Genomic DNA, 22,563 nt, shown 5'->3' with positions numbered 1-22,563 from the left:
CTGGCCCCTGTTGTACTTTGCTGATGGAAGGGTGCTGTTGTGAAATGACGGGGTAGAAAGTAGTAAGTGGCCGTTTTTAGTTTTGTTGGTCTGGAAATTACAGAGCTGCTGAATGTCAAGGGGAGAAAAATAAGGTTAATAAAGGCCAGTGGGGACATCACAGAGATGGGAAAGCTAGGGTAACAGCACTTGACTTTAATAGAATTATAGACTGCTTGTTTGAAAAGAGCCTTTCATCGTATTCACCTTGCTTTATGCACTAGTTGTGTTTCTAAAAAGCACACATAAAGTTGTATGATCCATTTCCACTATGATTGTCTTTATAGTGTGAGCCAAGTATTCAGTTTGAGGCACTTACATATTTTTTAGTTGTCAGTATACATTTAATTCGTCACAACTCCTGTAAGAAATGCTAGTCAGAAGGGACAATCAGCAGGTTCGGAACACTGCACTGTTAATCTCCATTTCATGAGTCACCGGCGCTCTGCTGGACTCAAGTCAGCGGCTGCGCGAGCTCTGCGCGATGCTTGTCACCAGCACCCAGCGCTGCTCCGGGACACGTGACTGACTGCAGCGGCCCCTGCCTCGGGGCTCGCTCACGCGCTGTTCACTCTGACACCCCACTGTCCTGACCTGCGTGAACTCTGGCCGCAGCACAGGTCTGACCTTCCTCAGCTCAGCCTCACCTAAAGACCCGCTCGGCCACTGACTTTTCAGAGGTGTAGGGAGGCAGGACTCTGGTCAGCGGTTTACACCCGGGCCGCCTCTCGCCTGGGACAGAGCTCATCCTTGGGATCTGTGTGCCCAGGGCTGGTCACGTGGTCAGCACTGATGCACAAAGGAGCCTGGTGATTGGGTAGCGTTTCTCTTGAGGGTTAGGCCCTTTGCGGTCATCTAGACGAGGGGTTGGCAGACTTGGTCTGTGGGCCGGTCTGGCTTGCTGCCTGATTTTTGTAGGCCTGCAAGCTAAAAATGGTTTTTACCTTTTAAGTGGTTGAAAAAATTAAGAATGTTTAGTGACACACGAAATCCCAAATCTCAGGGTCCCTAAGTGAAGCTGAACTTGTTCACACATTGAAGGCTGCCTTTGCACCACGATGGCAGAGCTGAGTAGCTGGGACAGCCTGAGCACTGGCCCTTGACAGAAAAAGTTTGCTGACCTCTATCAAGAGCAGCGTCTTCATTTCACAGGTAAGAGAACTTGGACAATGCATCAGAATCACACAGCTAGACAAAATCACACAGCTAGAACGCGTTAGCGGCTAAAGCGCAACCTCGAGCTGCTCCTTCCATCTGCCAGACCTGAGGCCTTCTCTTCGCTGACTCACCCTCCGCGTGCCATCTTTGCTTCTGACTCCCCCGTCCCCTCACCCAGGAGGCACTCACTCAGCATTCACAGACCAGCACAACACAGATACTGGAAACTTTTAGTAATTCGCCAGCTACAGCAGCTGTCTCGGGGCCGCCCTCCAGGAGTCGAGGAGGAGGGCCGCCTGGTTCAGCGCTTCATACTCCAGGTTGGCCAGAAATAGCATCTTCATTTTTGTTTCCACACAGTTCTTCTCCATCAGCCTGTTGGCCAGCAGAGTGGCAGCCGACTGCTGGAGGAGCCAGCCGATCATCTTGTCTAGCTTCAGGTTCTTCGGGGCGAGCGTGTGTTCACCCCAGAGGCTTAAATGAAGCACGTTAGCAGCCACTCGGGCGGATGGCCTCTGTAACAGGAAGGGGAGCCGGAGCTTAGAACACCTCTGACAGTCTTCACCCACGGCCTGCTTTGTTAGTGCCGCCTGTGTCAGGGTCTGCCCTTCTCTGGCCCCGAGCATGTTCTTCACCCTCCTGTCCTGCAGCACCCTGCACACACACTGGCCGATTCTACCCACGCCCCAGGCTTTCCCAGGGGTACAAGATTTGGGGTGGGGGAGGGGGAGGGGACATTGTTGGAATAGCCTCCCCATCCCGGGCCTTTTTTTGATTAGGATTTTTTCGCCATGCAGCATGGCATATGTGATCTTATTTCCCCAAGCAGGGATCGAACATGTGTCCCTTGCATTGGAATCTTGGGAGGCCAGCACTGGACTGTCAGGGAGGTCCCTCCTGGGCCTTTGGAAGGCCCAGGAGCTGTGTCTGTGGTGAGGGGAGCTGTCCTAACTTCATGACGGCAGTGTATACTATGTGGCAGCCTGCTGCACATGGTGAGGGGCACGTGGTGGGGTGGGTTTGAGCCCTGGTCTGTCCATCCTTTTCCACTCCACATGCCACCCGCGCTGGCCCTGCCACTCCTATTAAGGTTTCAAATATGTTAGCCTTTGGACTAATTTCAAAATGTCCAGATCCCCTAGGAGAGTTCATCCTACCTGTCTGGTTAGATCTCAGCTGATTCTACATCTTTATTAAACATGACTAAAGCCAAGAGGAGCTGACTGCTAGAATCCTGACTCCGAACTTGGTGGCCAGCTCCCCTGCTCCCATCTCTATTCCAGCCTGTTGTGTGTTCTCCTGTCCATGGCCATCGCCTCTGTAAGACAGAGGAGCCAGTTTTCACTCCAGTGCCTGCCCAGCCCTGCCCTTTACTCTGGAACTCGACGTGAGGTTCCCATCCACAAGCCCCCTGTAAGTCTGCACCGCCTCACCTTGTAGGCCTCCCGCTGCAGCAGCGACCTCACCAGGCACCTCACGTCCCACGGCACCCGCTCGGGCAGTGCTGGCAGCTGAGCCTCCTGGTAACTTCGGCTTTCAAGGTGGGCCTTGCCCTGGCCGTAAAAGGGATTGGGGAGCCCGAAGATCTCGTAGGCGAGCGCACCCACCGCCCAGGTGTCGGCCTTGCTGTAGTCGATCACTGCCCTGGGGCCGGGGCAGGCCGTGGACACCTGCTTGGAAAGCAACAAGTGAGCAATCACGCTGCTGGTACTTGAAACCTATCTGTGCTCCTGCACGGCACCTGATTTGCAGACTAGTCTGGACTCTGACCCAAGGGACCCAGAATTGGAGTGAACTGTAGCTCAGATACAAGAAAATGTGCTCAGGCTGCCTACTTCAGGCTGACAAAACTCATCTCTCCTGGGGCGTCAGTTCTAGGCAAAGAGGCAGGGAAGGAACTTCTGATAAATCATGGGTCAGAAAAGACTGAAGTGTTGAGTAAACAGGGAGGAAACCTGGTGGGAGAGGCTCTGCTGGTGGCACATGACACGCTCAGTGGGACTCACCTCGGGAGCCATCAGGCAGCCATTTCCGCCACGGTCCACGTACCAGCTGGTGAAAGGCAACTGCAGGCCGACATGCTCATCAGCCAGGCAGCAGCCAAAGTCGGTGATCACCAGCCAGGGGCAGCCGTCTGCGGGGAGAAGTGCAGAGGTGAGAGGCCAAGTCTCCTCCCCTCCCCGCACCTCGAGGCCCTCCTATACTTCCACTAAAGCCACCCTCAGGTCATGCTGACCCAGGAACAAACTACTGCACAACTGCGCTCACTTCACATGCTAGCAATGTAATGCTCAAATTCTCCAAGTCAGGCTTCAACAGTAAGTGAACTGAGAACTTCCAGATGTCCGAGTTGGATTTAGAAAAGGCAGAAGAACCAGAGATCAAATTGCCAATATCTGTTGGATCATAGAGAAAGCAAGAGGATTCCAGAAAAACATCTGCTTCTGCTTCATTGACTATACTAAAGCCTTCAACTGTGGGGATCACAGCAAACTATGGAAAATTCTTCAAGAGATGGGAATTCCAGACCACCTGACCTGCCTCCTGAGAAACCTGTATGCAGGTCAAGAAGCAATAGTTAAAACCAGACATGGAACAACAGAGTGATTCAAAACTGGGAGAGGAGTACATCAAGGCTATATATTGTCACTGTGCTTATTTAACTCATGTGCAGAGTATATCATGCGAAATGCCAAGCTGGATGAAGCACAAGCTGGAATCAAGACTGTTGGAAGAAACATCAATAACCTCAGATATCCAGATGATACCACCATTATGGCAGAAAGGAAAGAACTAAAGAGCCTCTTGATGAAAGTGAAAGAGGACAGTGAAAAAGTTGGCTTAAAGCTCAACATTCAGAAAACTAAGATCATGGCATCCAGTCACATCACTTCATGCAAACAGATGGGGAAACAATGGAAACCGTGACAGGCTTTATTTTCTTGGGCTTCAGAATCACTGCAGATGGTGACTGCAGCCATGAAATTAAAAGACGCTTGCTCCTTGGAAAAACAGCTGTGACAAACCTAGACAGCATATTAAAAAGCAGAGACATTACTTTGCCAACAAAGGTCCATCTAGTCAGGCTGTGGCTTTTCCAGTGGTCATGTATGGATGTGAGAGTTGGGCCATAAAGAGGGCTGAGTGCCAAAGAATTGATGTTTTTGAACTGTGGTGTTGGAGAGGACTCGTGAGAGTCCCTTGGACTGCAAGGAGATCCAACCAGTCCATCTTAAAGGAAATCAATCCTGAATACTCATTGGAAGGACTGATGCTGAAGCTGAAACTCCAATACTTTGGCCACCTGATGCAAAGAACTGACTCCTTGGAAAAGACCCTGATGCTGGGAAAGATTGAAGGCAGGAGGAGAAGGGGACGACAGAGGATGAGATAGTTGGATCGCATCACCGACTCGATGGACATGGCTTTGAGTAAACTCTGGGAGTTGGTGATGGACAGAGGCCTGGCGTGTTGCAGTCCACGGGGTCACAAAGAGTCGGACCTGACTGAGTGACTGAACAACAACAAAAGCCACTATCAGGACATGCTGACCCAGGAACACAGGCCAGCAAGGCCTGGACAGCTGCCCACTCGCCAGAGCTGAGTGGGACCAGCAACACAAATATGGATGTGCCTCCAGGAAATCAAGGTCCCCCAGCCAAGAACTGGACAAAATCAGTGCCTTATCAGTTAGTTATCTGGAAAAGGATTCACGCAGACTTTCTTTAAAAGTCAGTTCCTCTAGAATTTAATTGCATATTTAATTATCCTGAGTCCTTTATTTCAAAATTGACCAAATAAGAACCCTCCTGTGTTGCAGGGACACGAGTTTGATCTCGGGGTCAAGATCCACTGGAGAAGGAAAAGGCAACACACTCCAGTATTCCTGCCGGGGAAATCGCATGGACAGAGGAGCCTGGCGGGCTACAGTCCACGGGGTTGCAAACAGTCTGACACGAGTTAGCGACTCAACAACAACAAAACAATGACTCTCCTTTACAGAACCCCCAGCCAAGTAGCCACCCAGCTTTGCCTGAATGATTCCCATGATGGGGAGCTCATTGCCAGAGGCAGTTGGGCTGACAGTCAAGCAGTACTCACTGAAAATATTCTTACAATACAAAGACCAAAACAAAGAGTCTCCATCCTGCAGGAGAGAGGGCGGGGCACCTACCGGAGTCCAGTTCCACAAGGATGTTGTCAGACTTCAGGTCCCTGTGCGCGACGCCCTGCTGGACCAGGTGATGCACCCCTTCCAGGAGCTGCAGAGTCATCACCGCGGCCAGGCGGGGGCTCGGGGTGTTCCCGCGGAGGTACTGGCGCAGGGTACAGGGGTAGCTGGTGGGGAGCGTGACAGGGCACGAGTTACCGCGCGCCACGCACCCCGAGCACCTTACTTCCTCTTAGGGTGACGGCCTTTCTTCTGGTTCCTTCTCTCCCTAAGTAGCCTTTCTGTTTCTATCCACCGTCCTGGAATTAGGAAGTAAGAGCTGGGGCCTCACACGCTAGAAGTCACAGGACAGCTAGCTTCTCGTTTCCATAAAACACTCACATAGCAATGCCAGAGGCACAGAGGAGGAGGAAAGGAGAAGAGTCTATGTTTAAAAAAAAGAGCAGGAGAAAGGTGAGCACAGAGGGGGCGATGGTCAAAGGTACTGAGAGCACTAGATGGAAGGGATGACCTGACTGAACATGCACTTCTGTTTTCCTGAAAGGCCGTCCCAAAGGGAACTGCGCTTCAGGGCAGACATACGCCCTCAGTCTGCCCTTGTCTCCCAGAGAGAGGGTCCTCCTGCCTGTGACCCCAGGCTCCTGGAGGCAGTGACCAGCTCCCACTCACTCCAGGTCCCACCACTCACTTCTTCATGACAAGGAAGAGAGTCCGCCCGTGGCCCAGGCCTTCGGGGTGAAGACGCGGGGGCAGCACGTCCGGGTAGTCGACCAGGGCCCCTGGCAGCAGCGGCACCGTCGAGGTGAAGGCTCGGAAGACCCGGATGATGTTGGGGTGCGGGGCCAGCTGCTTGGGACCTCCCTTGGGTCTTCTGTCTCAGCCAGGTGGGACAAACGGGAGGGCAGCAGCAGATATGACACTTGAGAATACAATAGCCTGAGGCCACAATCAACACTGACACTCATCTCCACCCGTATTTATACCAAGTGTGTGCCAAGTGCAGAGCAGGGTGCTGGAAGGGAAACCCGCGATGACCCATCACACTGCTGACCCCACCCGTCCATCCACCGTCCGTCCGTCCCATGAGGTAGAGCACGGGGCAGGAGGCCCTGGAAGCGGGCTGCCTGGGGTTGAACCCCACGCCTGCCTCTCCAAGTCCTTGGCCACACTGCCCAACTTCTCTGGGCTCAGTCTCAAATGCAAAAGGGGCATAGAGTGGTAACATACCCTGTAAGGTGGTTAATAGGACCCAGAATCTCCCTGATCCAGGCCCCAGCATAACACCTGGCATGAGCTCAGTCAGCCTTTGAGTAAGCCGACACGGAGGCCATTTGTAGAAGCGATTCCCCTGCCGTGTCAGATGCCCTGCCCAGGCCTCTGCCGCTCCGGGAGCCCCAGCCCACCGCCCTGCTCAGACACAGAGGCTACCCTCGGGACGCCCTGTCAGGGCCGCAGGACTGCCCGCTGGGTACAGCCCCGCCCTTGCCCAGAGCTGCCGGGACTAAGCGTGCGCACCTGACCCAAGGGCGACCAAGGGCCTGCAGTCCTGCCCGAGTCCCAGTGGTGGCCAGGAAAAGGGGAGGTCTCTGCGTGGAGCGTGAGAGCGTGAGGAAAAACCGGCAGTAACTGCACAGGAGATGGAGCCGAGGTTTTGAAAGGATGCTGTAACCGCGCTTGAGCTCCTCTCTGAACAGTATCTGATGCACATCTCCTGAGCTGTTTCACAGATTTTAAAACCCCCACCAAATGAAGATGCTGACTGCTTGGTGACCGTGAGCAGGTAGCCTGCAGACCTCCTGGAGCCTGAGGACTGAGTCTGTTAACCAGTGACACTGCCCTGTCACCTCACCATCTACCGAATTGTTCACGAGCCCATCACATACCCTGGGACCCCCTCTCCCTTATGCAGCCTTTAAAAATACTTTGCTGAAACCCTTCGGGGAATTTGACGTTTGGGGGCCATAAGCCACCCGTCTCCTTCCATGGTCCTGCAATAAACCTTTCTCTGTTCCAAACTCTGACATTTTGGTATTGTTTGGCCTCACTGTACGTCAGGCACAGGAGTTTGCTTTTGGTAACAATACCACGAGACCTGAGGGAAGCCGGAAGTAAAGCTTTGGGCAGGAAATGAGGACGCAGGGTGGCAGAGAGAGGCGGATGGAGCGGAAGCCCAGAGACATGGAGGCAACAGGGAGAGCCCCACGCCCGGCCTGTCCTCCGAGCTGCCTCAGGTTCGAGCTTTCAGCCAGGCCATGAGTGGCTCCAACAGCTCCTCTGGGGTCTGTCCACATGGGCCCCTGTCCTAGGTTATCAAAGGCGTTAGAGCATCGTTCCGGCCTGGGGCCCTTAGAGCCACCAGGAGAACGAGGCTCCCAGCACGAGGCTGTGGGCGCCATAGTGGCAAAGTGCGGCCTGGCTGTCGCGAGAGCCCAGGGGAGGCGTGTGGCTGCACGGGGGAGGGGCGTGTGTGTTGGAACGGAAAACTGGAGCCAGACAGGAGGCCTGACGGGGTCGGACCAAGCCTAGCCAACCGTACACACAAGCCAGCCTGTAGTCATCTGGGGGTGGGGTGGGGTGGGGACACATGATCTCAGTGTGGTGGAGCAGAGGGTATGAGCAGGATAGGATCAGAGAGCAGGTGGGAGAAGCAGGCACCGAGCAGACCGCACACGCTGAGTCTGAGGCCCTAGATGAGCAAAGGCTAGGAAGAAACCCACCCAGTGCTCTCAGGGTCTTTCTCCTGAGACAGAGCTGATGCCATCAGGACTAGAGGTAGCAGACCTCCTGGCGTGTTCAGCTAATCGTTCCACAGACATTCACTGAGCTGTGAGCATACCTAGCAAACATAAAAGTGCTGCCCTCGGAGAGCTTCCGGTTCAGCCGGAGAGTGGTGAATAAACAGACACCTATGATTTAAGACGGATAGAGACAAATGCTATGAAACAACGCAGTGGGCAGAGGACTGGAGAGTGGCAGGGCCTGCCTCAGATGGGAGATGTGGGCAGCAGAGACACGACACGCTCACAGCTGCAGGGCAGCACCACGAGGCGCCGGAGGGTCACACTAGCCCCTAGGGGTCGGCTGACACCCAGCCGTCCCTACAAAAGCATCAGGAGCTGAGGAGGTCAGGGCTCAGCCCACCGAGTGTCTGCTTCTCGAGGCCCGCACCGACCCTCCGTCACACGGGAACCTTCAGAGCCCGGGACGGGACTCCCGTGTGTATGTCCTTAGGTCTCTGTCTCTACCTTCCTTCTTCTGATCTACAAGCCAACCCTGAGTAAGCCACCGAGAGCTCAGCAGCCACCTCTTCCCGTGGTCTACAAACACTAAAGTGAGCCCAGCATCTCCTTTGCCATAAGCGCTAACGTTTACAACCTGTGGGTCTGCAAAGCCGCGGTGAGGTTAAGCTGCCGTCTACCTGCCCTTCCCTCTGTGGAGGGCGTCTCTCTTCCTGCTCCTCTGCCAAGCTAACAGCTAGCCATCTTTTAAAAGAGAGAATGAACTGTCCCTTCAGAGGCCTTTGAGTGGCCCCCAAGCCCTGCACACACGCCGCCACGGGGCTCCCTCACACCGGAGCATACGCCGTCCCAGCACTGACCACGCTGGACTCTGCTGCCTCTTCTCAGGCGCCTCCACCACCAAGAGCACTCTCGGGGAATAGGCCATTAAAAAAGAATCCCTCGGCACCATCAGGTCATGGCGGTTATTCATAAAATGAGTGTTGCCTCTGCTGGGGACAGACAGAATTCAATTCGTACAAAATGGTGGTGCTCTACCTGGGAATCACTCAGGAGTCATAAATCAGATCCGCCCAGTTCGGAAGGATGGGGAATGGTTTTCGATGGCCTTCTCTCCCTGCTCCAGCGTGAGTCAGCCACCTGCATCTCCAGCTGGGGTCAGACTATCTACAGTCTTTCCCAGTTATCCACCAACTGAAAACCCAATCACTGACTACACTGTTCAGTGAGCGTTTATTGTATTTGTGGGTGTGTGTGTCACATCAAACATTGGGCGGAGGGCACAGGGGGCTCTGCTCTGTGACGGGGCGGAGGGAGGGGCAGATGGCTGCTTACCTGTGACTGATCGCTCCATACTCCCCGGCCAAGGCCACTGGACTGGCTGGGACCAGCTCCTGGCTCATTGTGCTAAAGATGGCTTCGCTGGATGAGCCTGCCTGGAACATATCCACAGCGGGTCCAGAATTACATGGGTCCAAGAAGTCCAGACCCTCCTTGTAATCTGGACCAGGACAACTACTGCCTGGAACTGGCTTTGACCTCCAAGCTCATAACCTCTCTGAGTGGCAAGCAGAGGCAGAGCTGTCATTCATGCCAACCCAGAGGATGCTGCCCATGCCTCAAGCTCTCGGCAGCTCAGGTGCCCAGGGCAAGAGGAGATGCCGAGACGACCGTGGCAGGGGCTCCTCTTCCTGCCACAGATGCCCCCGGGCACCACCAGGCTCAGACCGGACCACTGAGCACTACCGCTCACCTGTGAAGGCTCCCTTCAGCAGACAGGCTGAGCCCGACAAGCCTGCCCTGGATAAGCTTGTGCTGAATCACAGAACAGCCTTCTATCGACCAGCAAAAAGCAACAATGAGGAAAAGCACCATATTTTCCTCATTTCATTATGAACAGCCCTTAGGACTGGCGACACTTATAAAGAATCCTTTAAGAATTAAGTCTTTTAGCTTCTGTGAATGCACTTGCTGTCATGCCCCAACCAGTGGGAGTTTTGATGTTAAGACTGGATGTTTCTTGGGGGTGGGTGTGGGGTGGGGGGTTGGCTACTTGTTAGCTATCAGCCCTGCTTGGAAGTACAGTCTAATAAGCTTCATTCCCCAAATCAAGGCACAAACCACATCCTTCAGGGTCCAGCATGAGCTATGTGGCTGTGTCCCACCTCAGCCTTGGAGAGAAGCTCAGGACAGGAGAAAATACAATCAACTCTTGATGAATTTCCTAACCCTCCTCCCACCATGTAATGGCAAGATAAAGAAACTACTCTAAATGGACAGAAATCTTTGTTTTGGGGTGGGAAAAATACTCAACTTCCCAGAGCCTTGAGTTCTGCAAGGGTTAAGAGCAGAGAGCTGACACACCAGCCTTGGGTCTGGAGTGTGGTGGGAGGTGAGCTCAGAGGAAGGCACGTGGCTTCTCCCTCCCCACGACCAGGTCAGGGACCGAGAGGACGGAGCAGACCGCAGCCCTGAAATGCGCTCATTGGCTTGGACGCCCCGGGTCCTTGCCACTCAGTGTGGCTCGCGGCCCAGCAGCCTGGGAGCTCATCAGGGAGGCGAGACTCGGGCTCCACCTCACACCTGCGCTCAGAACCTGCCTTCTGACCCGACCTCAGCTGACGTGTGGACATGTTACAATCTGAGACACACTGCTTCAGACCGCTGCACAAGAGCGCGAGGCGCCTGTCCTGTGGAGAATCTTGCTGGTTCCTATTTATTTCCTGGGAAAAAGTGTCGTCAGGTTACCCCCCCACAAGAAGGTGATTTTGAAAAAGGATGACTTTAGAGATGGAAGGCCCCGCCCTTACCGAGATGTTCCACATCATCTTGATGGCCAAGGGGAAGGCCGGGGCCTGTGGGGCCGGCGCCTCCTCCTCTCCTCGTGGAAGGATCTCTAGGCCCTTCCCTGGAAGAAGCTGGCCCAGGCGCTCTGCCTCCTCCAGGCCCTGGGGCAGCACGGGCATGGTGGCCTCATAGACGGCGGCACTGCAGCCCTTGCCAATGGACTGCCCGATCAGGTACTCCTCCAGCCGGAAACCCTGCCAGCGTCTGCTGTCCAGCGGGTCCGGGAGCAGCTTGTTTTTCTGGGTGAAAATTGCCTGTGAAGAAAACGAGCAGCCACTGTGAGCTCGGGAGCCCCGTGAGGCTTCAGTGAAGGGATGGAGCGGTACAGCGAGGCCAAATCTCCACTGACAAGATTGAGTGCTAATAAAACAACTAAAATTGGGTGCTACTGTTGGTCCTGGGCTCAAGCCAGCCTGTGTTCTCTCTCCTTATTCAGAATACTTCTCAAACTGTCACTTCATGGCAGCCACCGCGACAGTCCAACACAGAACACTGTGTTAGTTAAGAGGTCACAACTCCCCAGTTCTGCAGCTGGCACACTGCTCCTTTGCTGCCTGTCAGGCTACCAGCCCAACCTTGGAGGTTTCCGATTATGGAGACGGTTCGTTCTGCAAAGGCCTCGGCAGGCGGCTACGGGACTATTACCAGGGGCTGTGAACGGGCAGGAGCATGTGGTCACAGCCGCCCCTCCTCCTTGTGAATGATCTTGGGCTGCTCTGGCAAGCAAGTGGGTGAAAACCAGGAGGCTCCCTGGAGCTTGTTGCTGGGCTGAACCCCGAGGGCCTGCAGCTCCTGTACACGGCCAGCCTCCAGGCAACTGAAGAAAGAGCCTGGAGCCAGTGACAATGACGTCTGTGGTTTACTGGATGGGGAATCTTACATGTCTGCAGCAGGGGGTCCTGGAGAAACATCCCACTGTGTGCAGCAGACAGCAGGAAGGACCTGACAGCCATCTTCGCTACTCTGGGGAGGAGGCAGCTACCATTCACAGGGGGAGCTGAAGTCAGGTGGGCTCATTTGTAACCAGGGAAACCGGTGGGTGGGGCGCGTCCCTCACAGCCCCACAGGTTCATGACCATCACCAGGGCAGATGTTTCCCTTTAATACACCAGCAGGTGGAGCGGTTCTGGCTCAAGACTTAGAGCAACCATAGCTGGGGCAGGGGGTCAACACCTCCTGTGAAGAGGCTGTAGGGGAGCAGGCACTGGTCCAGGCCCCTGGCCCTGCAGGTCCAGCAGGGGATGAACCGAGAGCAAGGGAGTGGCCATTCTGAGTGGCCAGACCACAGACTCCACTCCCACAGACCCTGCGCGGCCCTTACAATCTTGGTCCAGCCCTCTCCTGGGGTCAGGTATGCAGAGGTGCAGTGCAACCAAACACCACAAACGCAACACGAACACCAGCAGCTAAGAGCACGGAAGGCCCAGGGACGCGCAGGACAGGGCATCTTGCTGGAGACCCGCTGGTCAGACTCAATTCTACGCTTTTCATTTTTCTGGCTGTGCTGGGTCTCTTCTGAGGCATGCTGGTCTTTGGTGCTGGCTTCTTTAGTTTGGCCGCAAGGGCTTCATTGCGTGGCATGTGGGATTTTAGTTCCCTAACCAGGGATCTAACCCGCGTCCCCTGCACTGGAAGGCGGATTCTTAACCACTGGACCACCAGGGAAATTCCCAGACTCATTTCACAGTTAGGCCACCGCGGTCGCCCAGTCCCCAGACAGATTCTCTCTGCTCAGACAAGGGACAAAACGTAGGATGTTTACATTCACATAATATAGGGAACGTCGTGACCACTAGGCAAAATACAAGCAGTGCCAGCATTGTGAGAGCCCACCCGTCCTGTGGTTCCGTCCTGGCCAGGCCTGTGGGACCACACCGCCGGCCCACTCTCAGTCCCCACGACCGATGCCAGTCCTGGGGAGGTGGTGTGACAGACCCCAGGGTTAATAGAATGGTGCCTTTCTCCAGTAGGGACCCAGATTAATTCCTTTAAGTAGTCTTAGGTGGGGCTGGGTAGAAGATCCATAAGAAGGTGAGATCTGTAAATCCCATTCTAATCCCATGCCCCACAGGGTGGCAAGCCCAAGCCACCAGGGTCTTATCTTCCAGTCCCAGGACCACTTTACAATATTTCCCTGGCGGGTTGGTCCTTTGGTGGTCAACAGCTGAACTTAGCTGAACTTAGAGGGTGTTGACAAGCAGCCTCTGGGTTACTGTGGCAGAGGCAGGGGGCCGGTCACTCCTGAGATGTTCAGTTATAGCTGGTAGGGCTGGAGTCACCCTCCTGGGTCACATGTGGTCACACGGTGAGAGAGTGGGTTTCACATCTTAATCGTTGTTGAAATAGTTCCTTTATCCCTCCCATTGGACTTCCCTCACAGCTCAGTTGGTAAAGAATCTGCCTGCAATTCAGGAGACCCCGGTTCGATTCCTGGGTCGGGAAGATCCGCTGGAGAAGAAATAGGCTACCCATGCCAGTATTTTGGGGCTTCCTTTGTGGCTCAGCTGGTAAAGAATCTACCTGCAATGTGGGAAATCTGGGTCTGAACCCTGAGTTGGGAAGATCCCCTGGAGAAGGGAAATGCTACCTACCTACATCTGGCCTTGAGAATTCCATGGACTGTATAGCCCATGGGGTCACAAAGAGTTGGACATGACTGAGTGACCATCACTTTCGCTTTCATCTGTACCATTAGCCCAGGTGCAGTGGGGCTGTAAGGCAGATGGACGTGCCAGTGTATGTTACGTATTTTTTTGGTCCACTTCTGAACTTCGTGACTGGTAAGGTGGGTCTTTAGTGTCACTCGATGACACAGGAAGGCCTTCTGTAATGTCTTCCATCAGCTGTAACGCATTGTAGGCTGCGTATCACTGCTGCTCCGTCACACTACTATCACTGCTCAGCTCCCTTTCAAAGCTGGGACCAGAAGCCCAAGGGTATGCTTTAATTGTTTTGCCACTGCCACAGGCCCCAAACAAGCCTTTGCAAGAAACTGGCCATGTGCAATTCACAAGCCTGTCCCTGAGTTAATAACTCTAAACCTGTGTCTAAATTGTTTGGGGGTGATGGGTCAGGGGTATACTTGTATTTTACAAACAATCCAGGCCCTTGCATTTTGTCTATTCATCAGCCAACCCTGTGCAATCAGATGAACCATGAGCATGGGGCTGCTACATTTAAACAAGAAAGAGACTCTGAGGTTAACGGGGAAAGCAGTGATATAATCGAAGAGAAAGATACCGCTCATGGTAGTCAGCTGTCACAGGGGCTCACAAGCTGGTGGGCGGCCACCCTGGGATTTCCCCAACAGTTTTCCTTTCCCCAACAAAGCTCCCTGTCCCTTCCTGACATCTTGGTGTTTACGGGCACTTTCTCGGCCTCTCGGCCAGCTCACCAATTCTTAGGTGGCACCCTCAAGGCCCTCAGGCTTTGTAGTTGCCCAGGCTTCAGATGACTGAAGCAAAAAGCCCGGAGACAGTGACAGAGAACCTTACATGTCTACAGCGAAAGGTCCCTGAGCAACACCCCGCCGTGTGCAGCAGGCAGGACCCAGCAGCAACCTTCACTGCCGGGGGCTGTGGGGTACTGCTATTTACAGGAGGAACTGAAGTCAGGTTGGCTCATCAGTCACCAGGGAAACCGGTGGCTGGGGCATGTCCCTCACAGCCCCTTGGGTTAACGACCATCACGAGGACAGATGTTTCCCTTTAACATATTATCAATTAGGGGATTTTTGCAGAAATTAACAACTGTGCTGGCGATTTTTATATAAGTGAATATTAAAAGACGACTCTGGTCAATAACAATTAGGTAACAAAAGACGTATTATTAATGTCTCTGGTCAGTAAGCTGTTAATTAATTAGCAGGTGGAGCTGCTCTGGCCCAAAGCTGAGAACAATCATAGCTGGGACAGGGGGCAAGCATATTCCTGTGAGGAGGATGTAGCTGAAGCAGGGACTGGTCCCACAGGGGATGTACAGAGAGCAAGAGAACTGTGATCTTCAGTGGTCTGACCATACATCTGTCTCCCTGTTTCTACCTCTTAGGAAGCTGGGGGGCCATTCTGTTTACAGAAAGGAGACAAAGAGTACAAAAGTTCTGATGGAACTAGATGGAAGTGTAGGTGGGGGTGCATGGGAAAAGAGGCCATTTCCCCCAAATTGGGATTCTTGCCTACTTCAGGCAGGTGACATCATTCCTCCAGTTGCCCAAACTCTGCCTTCCTCCTCAGATCCCGTCTCAGCTGCTGATCCCTCCCTTTCTATGGCTAGGCACTTGCCTCCAGACTTTCCCACTCAGGTCCTTCCTTCACCTGCTTCTGAGTCCAATGAAAGCCCATTGCTTTCAAATGTCACATCATAACCTAACTGATGGGCTTCCCTGGTGGTCCAGTGGATAAGGGAGAAGGTAATGGCACCCCACTCCAGTACTCTTGCCTGGAAAATCCCATGGACGGAGAAGCCTGGTAGGCTGCACTCCATGGGGTCGCTAAGAGTCGGACACGACTGAGTGACTTCACTTTCACTTTTCACTTTCATGCATTGGAGAAGGAAATGGAAACCCACTCCAGTGTTCTTGCCTGGAGAATCCCAGGGATGTGGGAGCCTGATGGACTGCTGTCTATGGGGTCACACAGAGTCGGACCCGACTGAAGTGACTTAGCAGCAGCAGCAGCAGCCGCCAGTGGATAAGAATCTGCCTGCCAATGCAGGGGACGTGTGTTTGATCCCTGGTCCGGGAAGACTCCACAAGCCTCAGAGCAACTAAGCCAGTGCCCCACAACTACTGAGCTCGTGTACTGCAACTACTGAACCTGTGCACCCTAGAGCACTGCTCCATGACAAGAGAAGTCACCGCAATGAGAAACCTGTGCACTGCAACAAAGATTAGCCCCTGCATGCAGCAAGGAAGACCAGCACCACCAAAAAAAAAAGTCTACCTTACGAGTTATTCAGCGCCTTGTCCTGGTCCTGACACTCCTACATGTGAAAACTGTCCTGCAGGCCGGTCTGTACCGCCCACGCTGGTCTCTCACATGCCTCTCCCGGAGCCTTTGCTCAAACTGCTCCCCTCTCCTCGCCCCCTGTTTCTATTGTCTTTGCTCAGCCTGCTCATCCCTACTCATCCAACAAGTCCCAACTCAAGCTCCTGCATCCCCTATAACCAGGGCTGACAACCTTGTCCGCAACAGTCTTTCCTTCTGTAAGATTCCTAAAGCACTGGAGTCTATAAGCTAAAATAGCTCACATGAGAACTTTTAATGTTTTTAAAAAATGAAAGTCTGTCTTGCCTTACCAACCAGTTTCTAAATTCTGTGGAGCCGAAGCACTATTGTGTAATCCTCAGTCAACCACAGTTTTGAGAATGAGATAAATTTTTTAAAGCTTTATTTTGAAATAAATATAGACTCATGGGAAGCTGCCCAAAAAAACCAACAAAGTGTCCTGTGTACCCTTCACCAGTTCCCCCAACTGACGTACAGCTAGGCTACAGATCTTACTCAGTTTTCACCATCTTTTCTAACCCGCATTCACTCGTGTGCATGTGGTGTAGCTCTATTAGATTTCACCCCACCTACAGATTCATGTAATCACCATCAAGATACAGATCTGTTCCATCACAGGAGAATTCCTTTGAGCTGCCTCTTTGTTTTTGCACCACCCCCGCCATGCCCCATGTAACCACGTCCCTGGCAACCACTGACCTGTTCTCCATCTCTACCATTCTGTCATTTCAAGAATGTTATATAAATAGAACCACAGGATGCAACCATTTGGAACTGACTTTTTTTCACTCAGCATAATGCCCCTGAGGTTCACTGAAGTTGTTACCTGTATCAATGGCTGATTCCTTTTAATTTCTTATTCCTGGTATTCCACTGTATATACCAGGGTTTGTTTAACAATTCACCAGCTAAAGGATGTTTGTGTTTTTAATATTTTGCTATTATGAAGGATGCAGCCATAAACACTAGTGTACAAGATTTAACACCCATTGATGGCCACTTGGGTTGCTTCTACCTTTTGACTATTGTGAATAATGCTGCTATGAACATAGGTGTACAAATATTTGTTCAAAGTCCCTGCTTTCAATCCTTTGGATATATACTAAGAAGTGGAATTGCTGGGATCACAATTTTAATTTTGGTGGGGAACTGGCATACTGTTTCCCATAGTAGCTACTCATGTACAGGTTTTTGTGTGAACATAAATTTTCAATTCTCTGGGTAAATGCCCAAGACTGCAATGGCTGGGTCATATGATAAACAAATGTATGTTCAGTTTTGTAAGAAACCGCAGACTATTTTCCAGAATGGTTATACTATTTTATATTTTCACCATTGGTCCAGTTTCTCTGCATCCTCATAAGCACTCGCTATTATCGCTTAGTTTTAAAATATTAGCTGCTCTAATAAGTATGCAGAGATATCACATTGTATTTTTAATTTGCATTTCCCTAATGTTTCATGAAGTTGAACTATCCTTATTTGGCATCTGTATCTCCTCTTGGTGAAATATATATGCATATCTTTGGCCTATTTTATAAAGGGTTCTCCCCACAAAATTCTTTCCAAATGCATCTAAAGGGACTAGTCTGCTCTATTCCAGTATGACACCAAATGGAATTAGCATTAGAATTAATTCTAATTAGCATTAGAATTAGAATTTTAGCACACACGTTGCCAAATCTGGTACTCTGATTTTCTTTCCAAAGAAGTCAAATGCAAGAATTTTTCAAATTAATTGGTAATTAATTAAAAAATTTAAGACACAGAAGAGTGAAGTTTGAGGAAAGGATTTGGAGATGGTAAGCTTAGGAGGGTCAAGCTCCTCAGTTTAGAAACAGCCGCTGTAATTTTAAGTAGGGTTAGTCAAGTCGGCCGCCCTTGTCTTCTGCCGGCTGAGCTGTATGTAACAAAAGACAGGGGCAGAGGCTGGGGACTAGGTCAGGCGTCACCTGTTGCCTCAAAGGGGCCAGAGCGTAAACGCTCTGGTGATGAGTAACACGACCTGGACTGAAAGCCAGGAAACATGGGAGACACTGCTTGGTCTTTAACTGGCTGTGTCCTTGGGCAGGTCACCCCACCTTGCACCACCTTAGCGCTAAGCTGTGAAACGCTGGGGCTGTACTAAGGCAGCGAATGGTTCCAAACCCCAGGAAGAATGACCTCCCTGAAGAGGAGAGAACGGTGCCAGCTGATGGCCTTCAGACTTGAACTTAACAATGATTCTTCCCCAGGTGTCCATCCTGCCTGCCTGCCCTGCAGTCTGAACTTGCCAGACTTGGGAACAGCAATGCCCTCAAATAAAGCTGCCTTTTAATAAACACACCCTATTCATTCTGTTTCTTTGGAGAAGTAGAGATTTTGGTTGAGTAGAAACAGAATCCTCTGAGCTCTTTAAAACATTTAAAAAGCCCAAGAACTAAGCCTCTTAGTCACCCCTGATAACTCTATACAGGCTGTTAAATAAAAACCGTTAGGCCTGCTGTTTGGGTTTTTACTGCGACCTCAGCTCTATCACTAATTGGCTAAACTGTGGCGGCTGCCTGGCTGGCAAGTGGTTAACAACACAGGTTCTGTGCAAGTTAGACTTGTGACTTCAGCAAGTTACTTCGCTTTTCACCTCCCTAAGTATGTTTCCTCATCCATAAATTGGGGATGACAACTACCTCTGGAACATAAGGGTTAGGATTTAGCTGTCCTTAAATTTTAGAAAATTTACAGAATGTCATTGGCCTTGGAGCCACAGGAGCTATATAATTAGTATATCTTTCAAACCATGCTGTTTGAGGAAGTGAAAGTGAAAGTCGCTCAGTCCTGTCTGACTCTTTGTGACCCCACGGACTGTCCATGGAATTCTCCAGGCCAGAATACTGGAGTGGGTAGCCTATCCCCTCTCCAGCCGATCTTCCCGACCCAGGAATCTAACCGGGGTCTCCCGTATTGCAAGCGAATTCTTTACCAATTGAGTTGTCAGGAAAGCCCCGTTTGAGGAAGGGAAGATAGTAAAACAAAAGTGAGGTCCTGGCCCGGCACCAGAAGATCAGTAACAAATGAGCTTTAATCAATGATTGCCAAGGAATTCCCAGCTACAAGGTAAATACAATCAGTCCTGAGTATTCATTGGAAGGACTGATGCTGAAGCTGAAACTCTAATACTTTGGCCACCTGATGCGAAGAATTGACTCCTTGGAAAAGACCCTGATGCTGGGAAAGACAGGGCAGGAAGAAAAGGGGAAGACAGAGGAAGAGATGGTTGGATAGCATCACCGACGTGATGGACATGAGTTTGAGTAAGCTCTGGGAGTTGGAGATGGACAGGGAAGGCTGGCGTGCTGCAGTCCATGGGGTCGCAGAGAGTCGGTCACAACTGAGCGACTGGACTGAACTCAACAAGATAAATCTTGACACCAGGCCCCAAGGCAGTCAGTGCCTCCCAGTCCCGCCCCGCCCCCAACTCTGCCCCCGCCCCCGCACTAAGCCCCGCCCCCAGTCCGGCCTCCCCGGCCCCGCCCCGCACCCAACTGGGGCCCCGCCCCCTTCTCGGCCGACCCCGCCCCGCCCGCCGCCGGCACTCACCTGGATCTCCTCACAGGCTGAGGCGGCCCGCCGACCCTCCGCTTGCTTCTCCTCGATGAGGCCCAGCCCCAGCCCGAAGGCCAGAAAGACAGCGCGGCCGCAAGGGCTCGCACCGCCCCGGGCCCGCACCACGAACTGCCGCTGGAGCCGCTCCGCCAGCCCGGCCACCGACTGGCGGAAGAAGCGGTAGCGGCCGGGAAGCCCGAGCCCGAGCTTGCCCGGCTCCGTGCCGGGTCCCGCGGCCGGGCCCGGGCGCTCTCCGCGGCCCCAGCCCGCCGCGGGGCCCGGCCGCTCCGGCCGGCCCCAGCCGTAGGCCGGGCCGGGCTTGGCCGTGAAGCGCAGGAGCAGCGCTCGGCCCAGCTGCAGGCCCCGGCCCAGCGCCTGTCGCACCGCCATGGCGTCGCCGCCCGGTCCCTGGGGACCTGCCGGCGTCCGGGGCGCCTGACACAACGCCTCAACGGGGCGGAGCCTCTGCGCAGGCGCGGGCGCCGGTGGGCGGGGCCGTCGCTCCGGCAGTTTCCCGGCTGGACGCGCGAGGGCGCTGTGCCCGTACCTGCCGGCGCGTACTCTTCAGATTTTTGCCCGCAGCGTCTAAGGGATGGCCTGTCCAGGACGTCAGGGGTGTGAACTTGGCTGCTTTCTAACAAAATCGAGTCGTTGAGGAGGGAATTTTTATTGAGTAACCCCCACTGTGCTAGACACTCTACCTTTGTTAATTTTCCCACCAATGAGATGGAATGTCATTTTTATAGATAAAAATACTGAGCAAGGGAAGGGCTGCGAGGGTCCCAGGTCATATGCGATGCCAGTTCAGTCCAGTCGCTCGGTCGTGTCCCACCCTTTGCCACCCCATGGACCACAGCACGTCATGCGTCCCTGTCCATCACCACCTCCTGGAGTTTACCCAAACTTGTCCATTGAGTTGGTGATGCCATCCAACCATCTCATCTGCTGTCGTCCCCTTCTCCCCCTGCCTTCAATCGTTCCCAGCATCAGGGTCTTTTCCAAGGAGTCAGTTCTTCGCATCAGGTGGCCAAAGGATTGGAGTTTCAGCTTCAGCATCAGTCCTTCCAATGAATATTCAGAACTGATTTCCTTTAGAATGGACTGGTTGGATCTCCTTGCTGTCCAAGGGACTCTCAAGAGTCTTCTCCAACACCACAGTTGAAAAGCATCAGTGTCAGAACTGAGGTTAAAGTTCACGTTGGCCTGGTGGCAGAGTCCTTATCCCTCAGTGCCCGGAGGCTCCTCTCCAGTGTCTGCTGGTTTCTCAGGAGACACTCCCCCAGTGTGTCTGACACTCCCCAGGAGAAATCACACCGGAAGGAGAGGGAACTGAGTCTCAGGGAAGTGGAGTGACTCGCCCAGAGTTGCACAGCTTGTCAGTGGCAGAGCCCTGTTACCCATTCCTACTATTAGGAATGGTTGTTAAAGGAATTCCTGTTCATTTCTTTTTTCTTGCCTTTTTTTTTTTAAACATGGAATTTTCAAAAACATAATAATGAAATAATATAGTGAACCCCATGTACCCATCATGCAGCTTCAACAGTTATCAACAAATAGTCGTTATTTTATTCACCTATGCAGATCTTCATACTCCCCATTCCCCCAACTTTAAAGCAAAAATATTATTATCAGCTCTAAAACCATTGAGCTTCTCTTGTAGCTCACTTGGTAAAGAATCTGCCTGCAACGCAGGAGATCTAGGTTCAATTCCTGGGTCGGGAAGATCCCCTGGAGAAGGAAATGACAACCCACTCCAGTATTCTTGCCTGGAGAATCCCATGGACAGAGGAGCCTGGCAGGCTACAGTCCAAGGGATTGCAAAGAGTTGGACACGACTGAGCGGCTGAACCACCACCACTAAAAATATTACCATTAACTCCATATTATCATTTATTATTCAGTCAATATAAAATTTCCCTATTGTGCTGTTTTATTTTACAGTTACTCAAATTGGGATCCAGACAAGGTTTCCATCTCTCTTGCTCTCTCTCAGTCAGTCAGTTGTGTCCAATTCTTTGAGACCCTATGAACTGTAGCCCGCCAGGCTCCTCTGTGCTTGGGATTTCCCAGGCAAGAATATTGGAAGTGTGAAAGTCGCTCAGTGGTGGCCAACTCTGTGACCCCATGGACTGTAACCTGCTAGGCTCCTTTGTCCATGGAATTCTCCAGGCAAGAATAGTGGAGTGGGTTGTGGTTCCCCTCTCCAGGGGATCTTCCCAAACCAGGGGTCGAACCCAGACTCAAATCTGCATTACAGGCAGGTTCTTTACCGTCTGAGCCACTTGGAAAAAGCCCTGTGCCTTCCCTAAGCTAAGGAGGTATGTTTTATTGTGCTTCCATTAAAAAAAGGTTGCTGTGACAATAGGTACCTCTGTTTATTGCAGGCAAGAGCCAATTCTGACTCCAAGATGAATCTGTTTCTTTGACTTTAACCTTTTTTTTCATTGCTTTTGTTATTGTAATTGTATATAATGACCTGCCTCAGGGAACCCTGCCTGAAGAGGGAATCTCTGCCTGAAGAGATTAACACTTCTCCTCCCTGAGGTTGTCCATTCCAGGAGATATTTGCAAGATAGTTATCTTTATTTCCTCAGTTCAGTTCAGTCTCTCAGTTGTGTCTGACTCTATGCGACCCCATGAACTGCAGTAGGCTAGGCCTCCCTGTCCATCACCAATTCCGAGAGTTTTCCCAAACTCATGTCCATTGAGTTGGTGATGCCATCCAACCATCTCATCCTCTGTTGTCCCCTTCTCCTCCTACCTTCAATCTTTCCCAGCATCAGGGTCTTTTCCAATGAGTCATTTCTTCGTATCAGGTGGCCAAAGTATTGGAGTTTCAGCTTCAGCATCAGTGCTTCCAATGAATATTCAAGACTGATTTCCTTTAGGATGGACTCGTTTATTTCCTCAACTCCTCCCCATCTCTGTCCTGTAAAAAAACCTGGCATCTAAATCCTGACAAGACAGTTATTTTGAGACATTAGTCTGCCTTTTTCTTGGTCAATTGGCTTTCTGAATAAAG

The 22,563-nt window shown here is 52.1% G+C and overlaps 1 protein-coding gene across 2 annotated transcripts; it reads right to left on the bottom strand.

Annotated features, from left to right (window-relative positions):
• Positions 1-180: 180 nt before the first annotated feature.
• On the bottom strand, positions 181-19,985 carry PINK1 (PTEN induced kinase 1). Of its 2 annotated transcripts, none has more exons than XM_065929967.1 (8): positions 19,536-19,985; positions 10,917-11,207; positions 9,442-9,542; positions 6,057-6,239; positions 5,372-5,535; positions 3,204-3,331; positions 2,631-2,870; positions 181-1,712 (listed from the first exon to the last, which is right to left on the bottom strand). In XM_065929967.1, the coding sequence occupies exons 1-8, from the start codon at positions 19,929-19,931 to the stop codon at positions 1,443-1,445; spliced, it is 1,773 nt and encodes a 590-aa protein (XP_065786039.1). In that variant the 5' UTR covers positions 19,932-19,985; the 3' UTR covers positions 181-1,442. The 2 variants fall into 2 exon arrangements, with proteins under 2 accessions (XP_065786039.1, XP_065786040.1); XM_065929968.1 differs by having other exon boundaries at positions 2,631-2,867.
• Positions 19,986-22,563: the final 2,578 nt, after the last annotated feature.

Source organism: Muntiacus reevesi, chromosome 3, assembly GCF_963930625.1.
Source record: "Muntiacus reevesi chromosome 3, mMunRee1.1, whole genome shotgun sequence".
NCBI classification, from domain to species: Eukaryota; Metazoa; Chordata; class Mammalia; order Artiodactyla; family Cervidae; genus Muntiacus; species Muntiacus reevesi.
This window is presented reverse-complemented; position numbering and strand designations above follow the sequence as displayed.

What these genes read in the sequence shown, in the direction of transcription:
- PINK1 (XM_065929967.1), bottom strand. Translation starts at nt 19,931, where the DNA reads ATGGCGGTGCGACAGGCGCTGGGCCGGGGCCTGCAGCTGGGCCGAGCG. An exon ending in TATGGAGCGATCAGTCACAG is followed by an intron (nt 6,240 to 9,441) that starts GTAAGCAGCCAT and finishes TGGCTGAGACAG; the next exon opens with AAGACCCAAGGGAGGTCCCA. An exon ending in CCTTGTGGAACTGGACTCCG is followed by an intron (nt 3,332 to 5,371) that starts GTAGGTGCCCCG and finishes TTCTCCCCGCAG; the next exon opens with ACGGCTGCCCCTGGCTGGTG.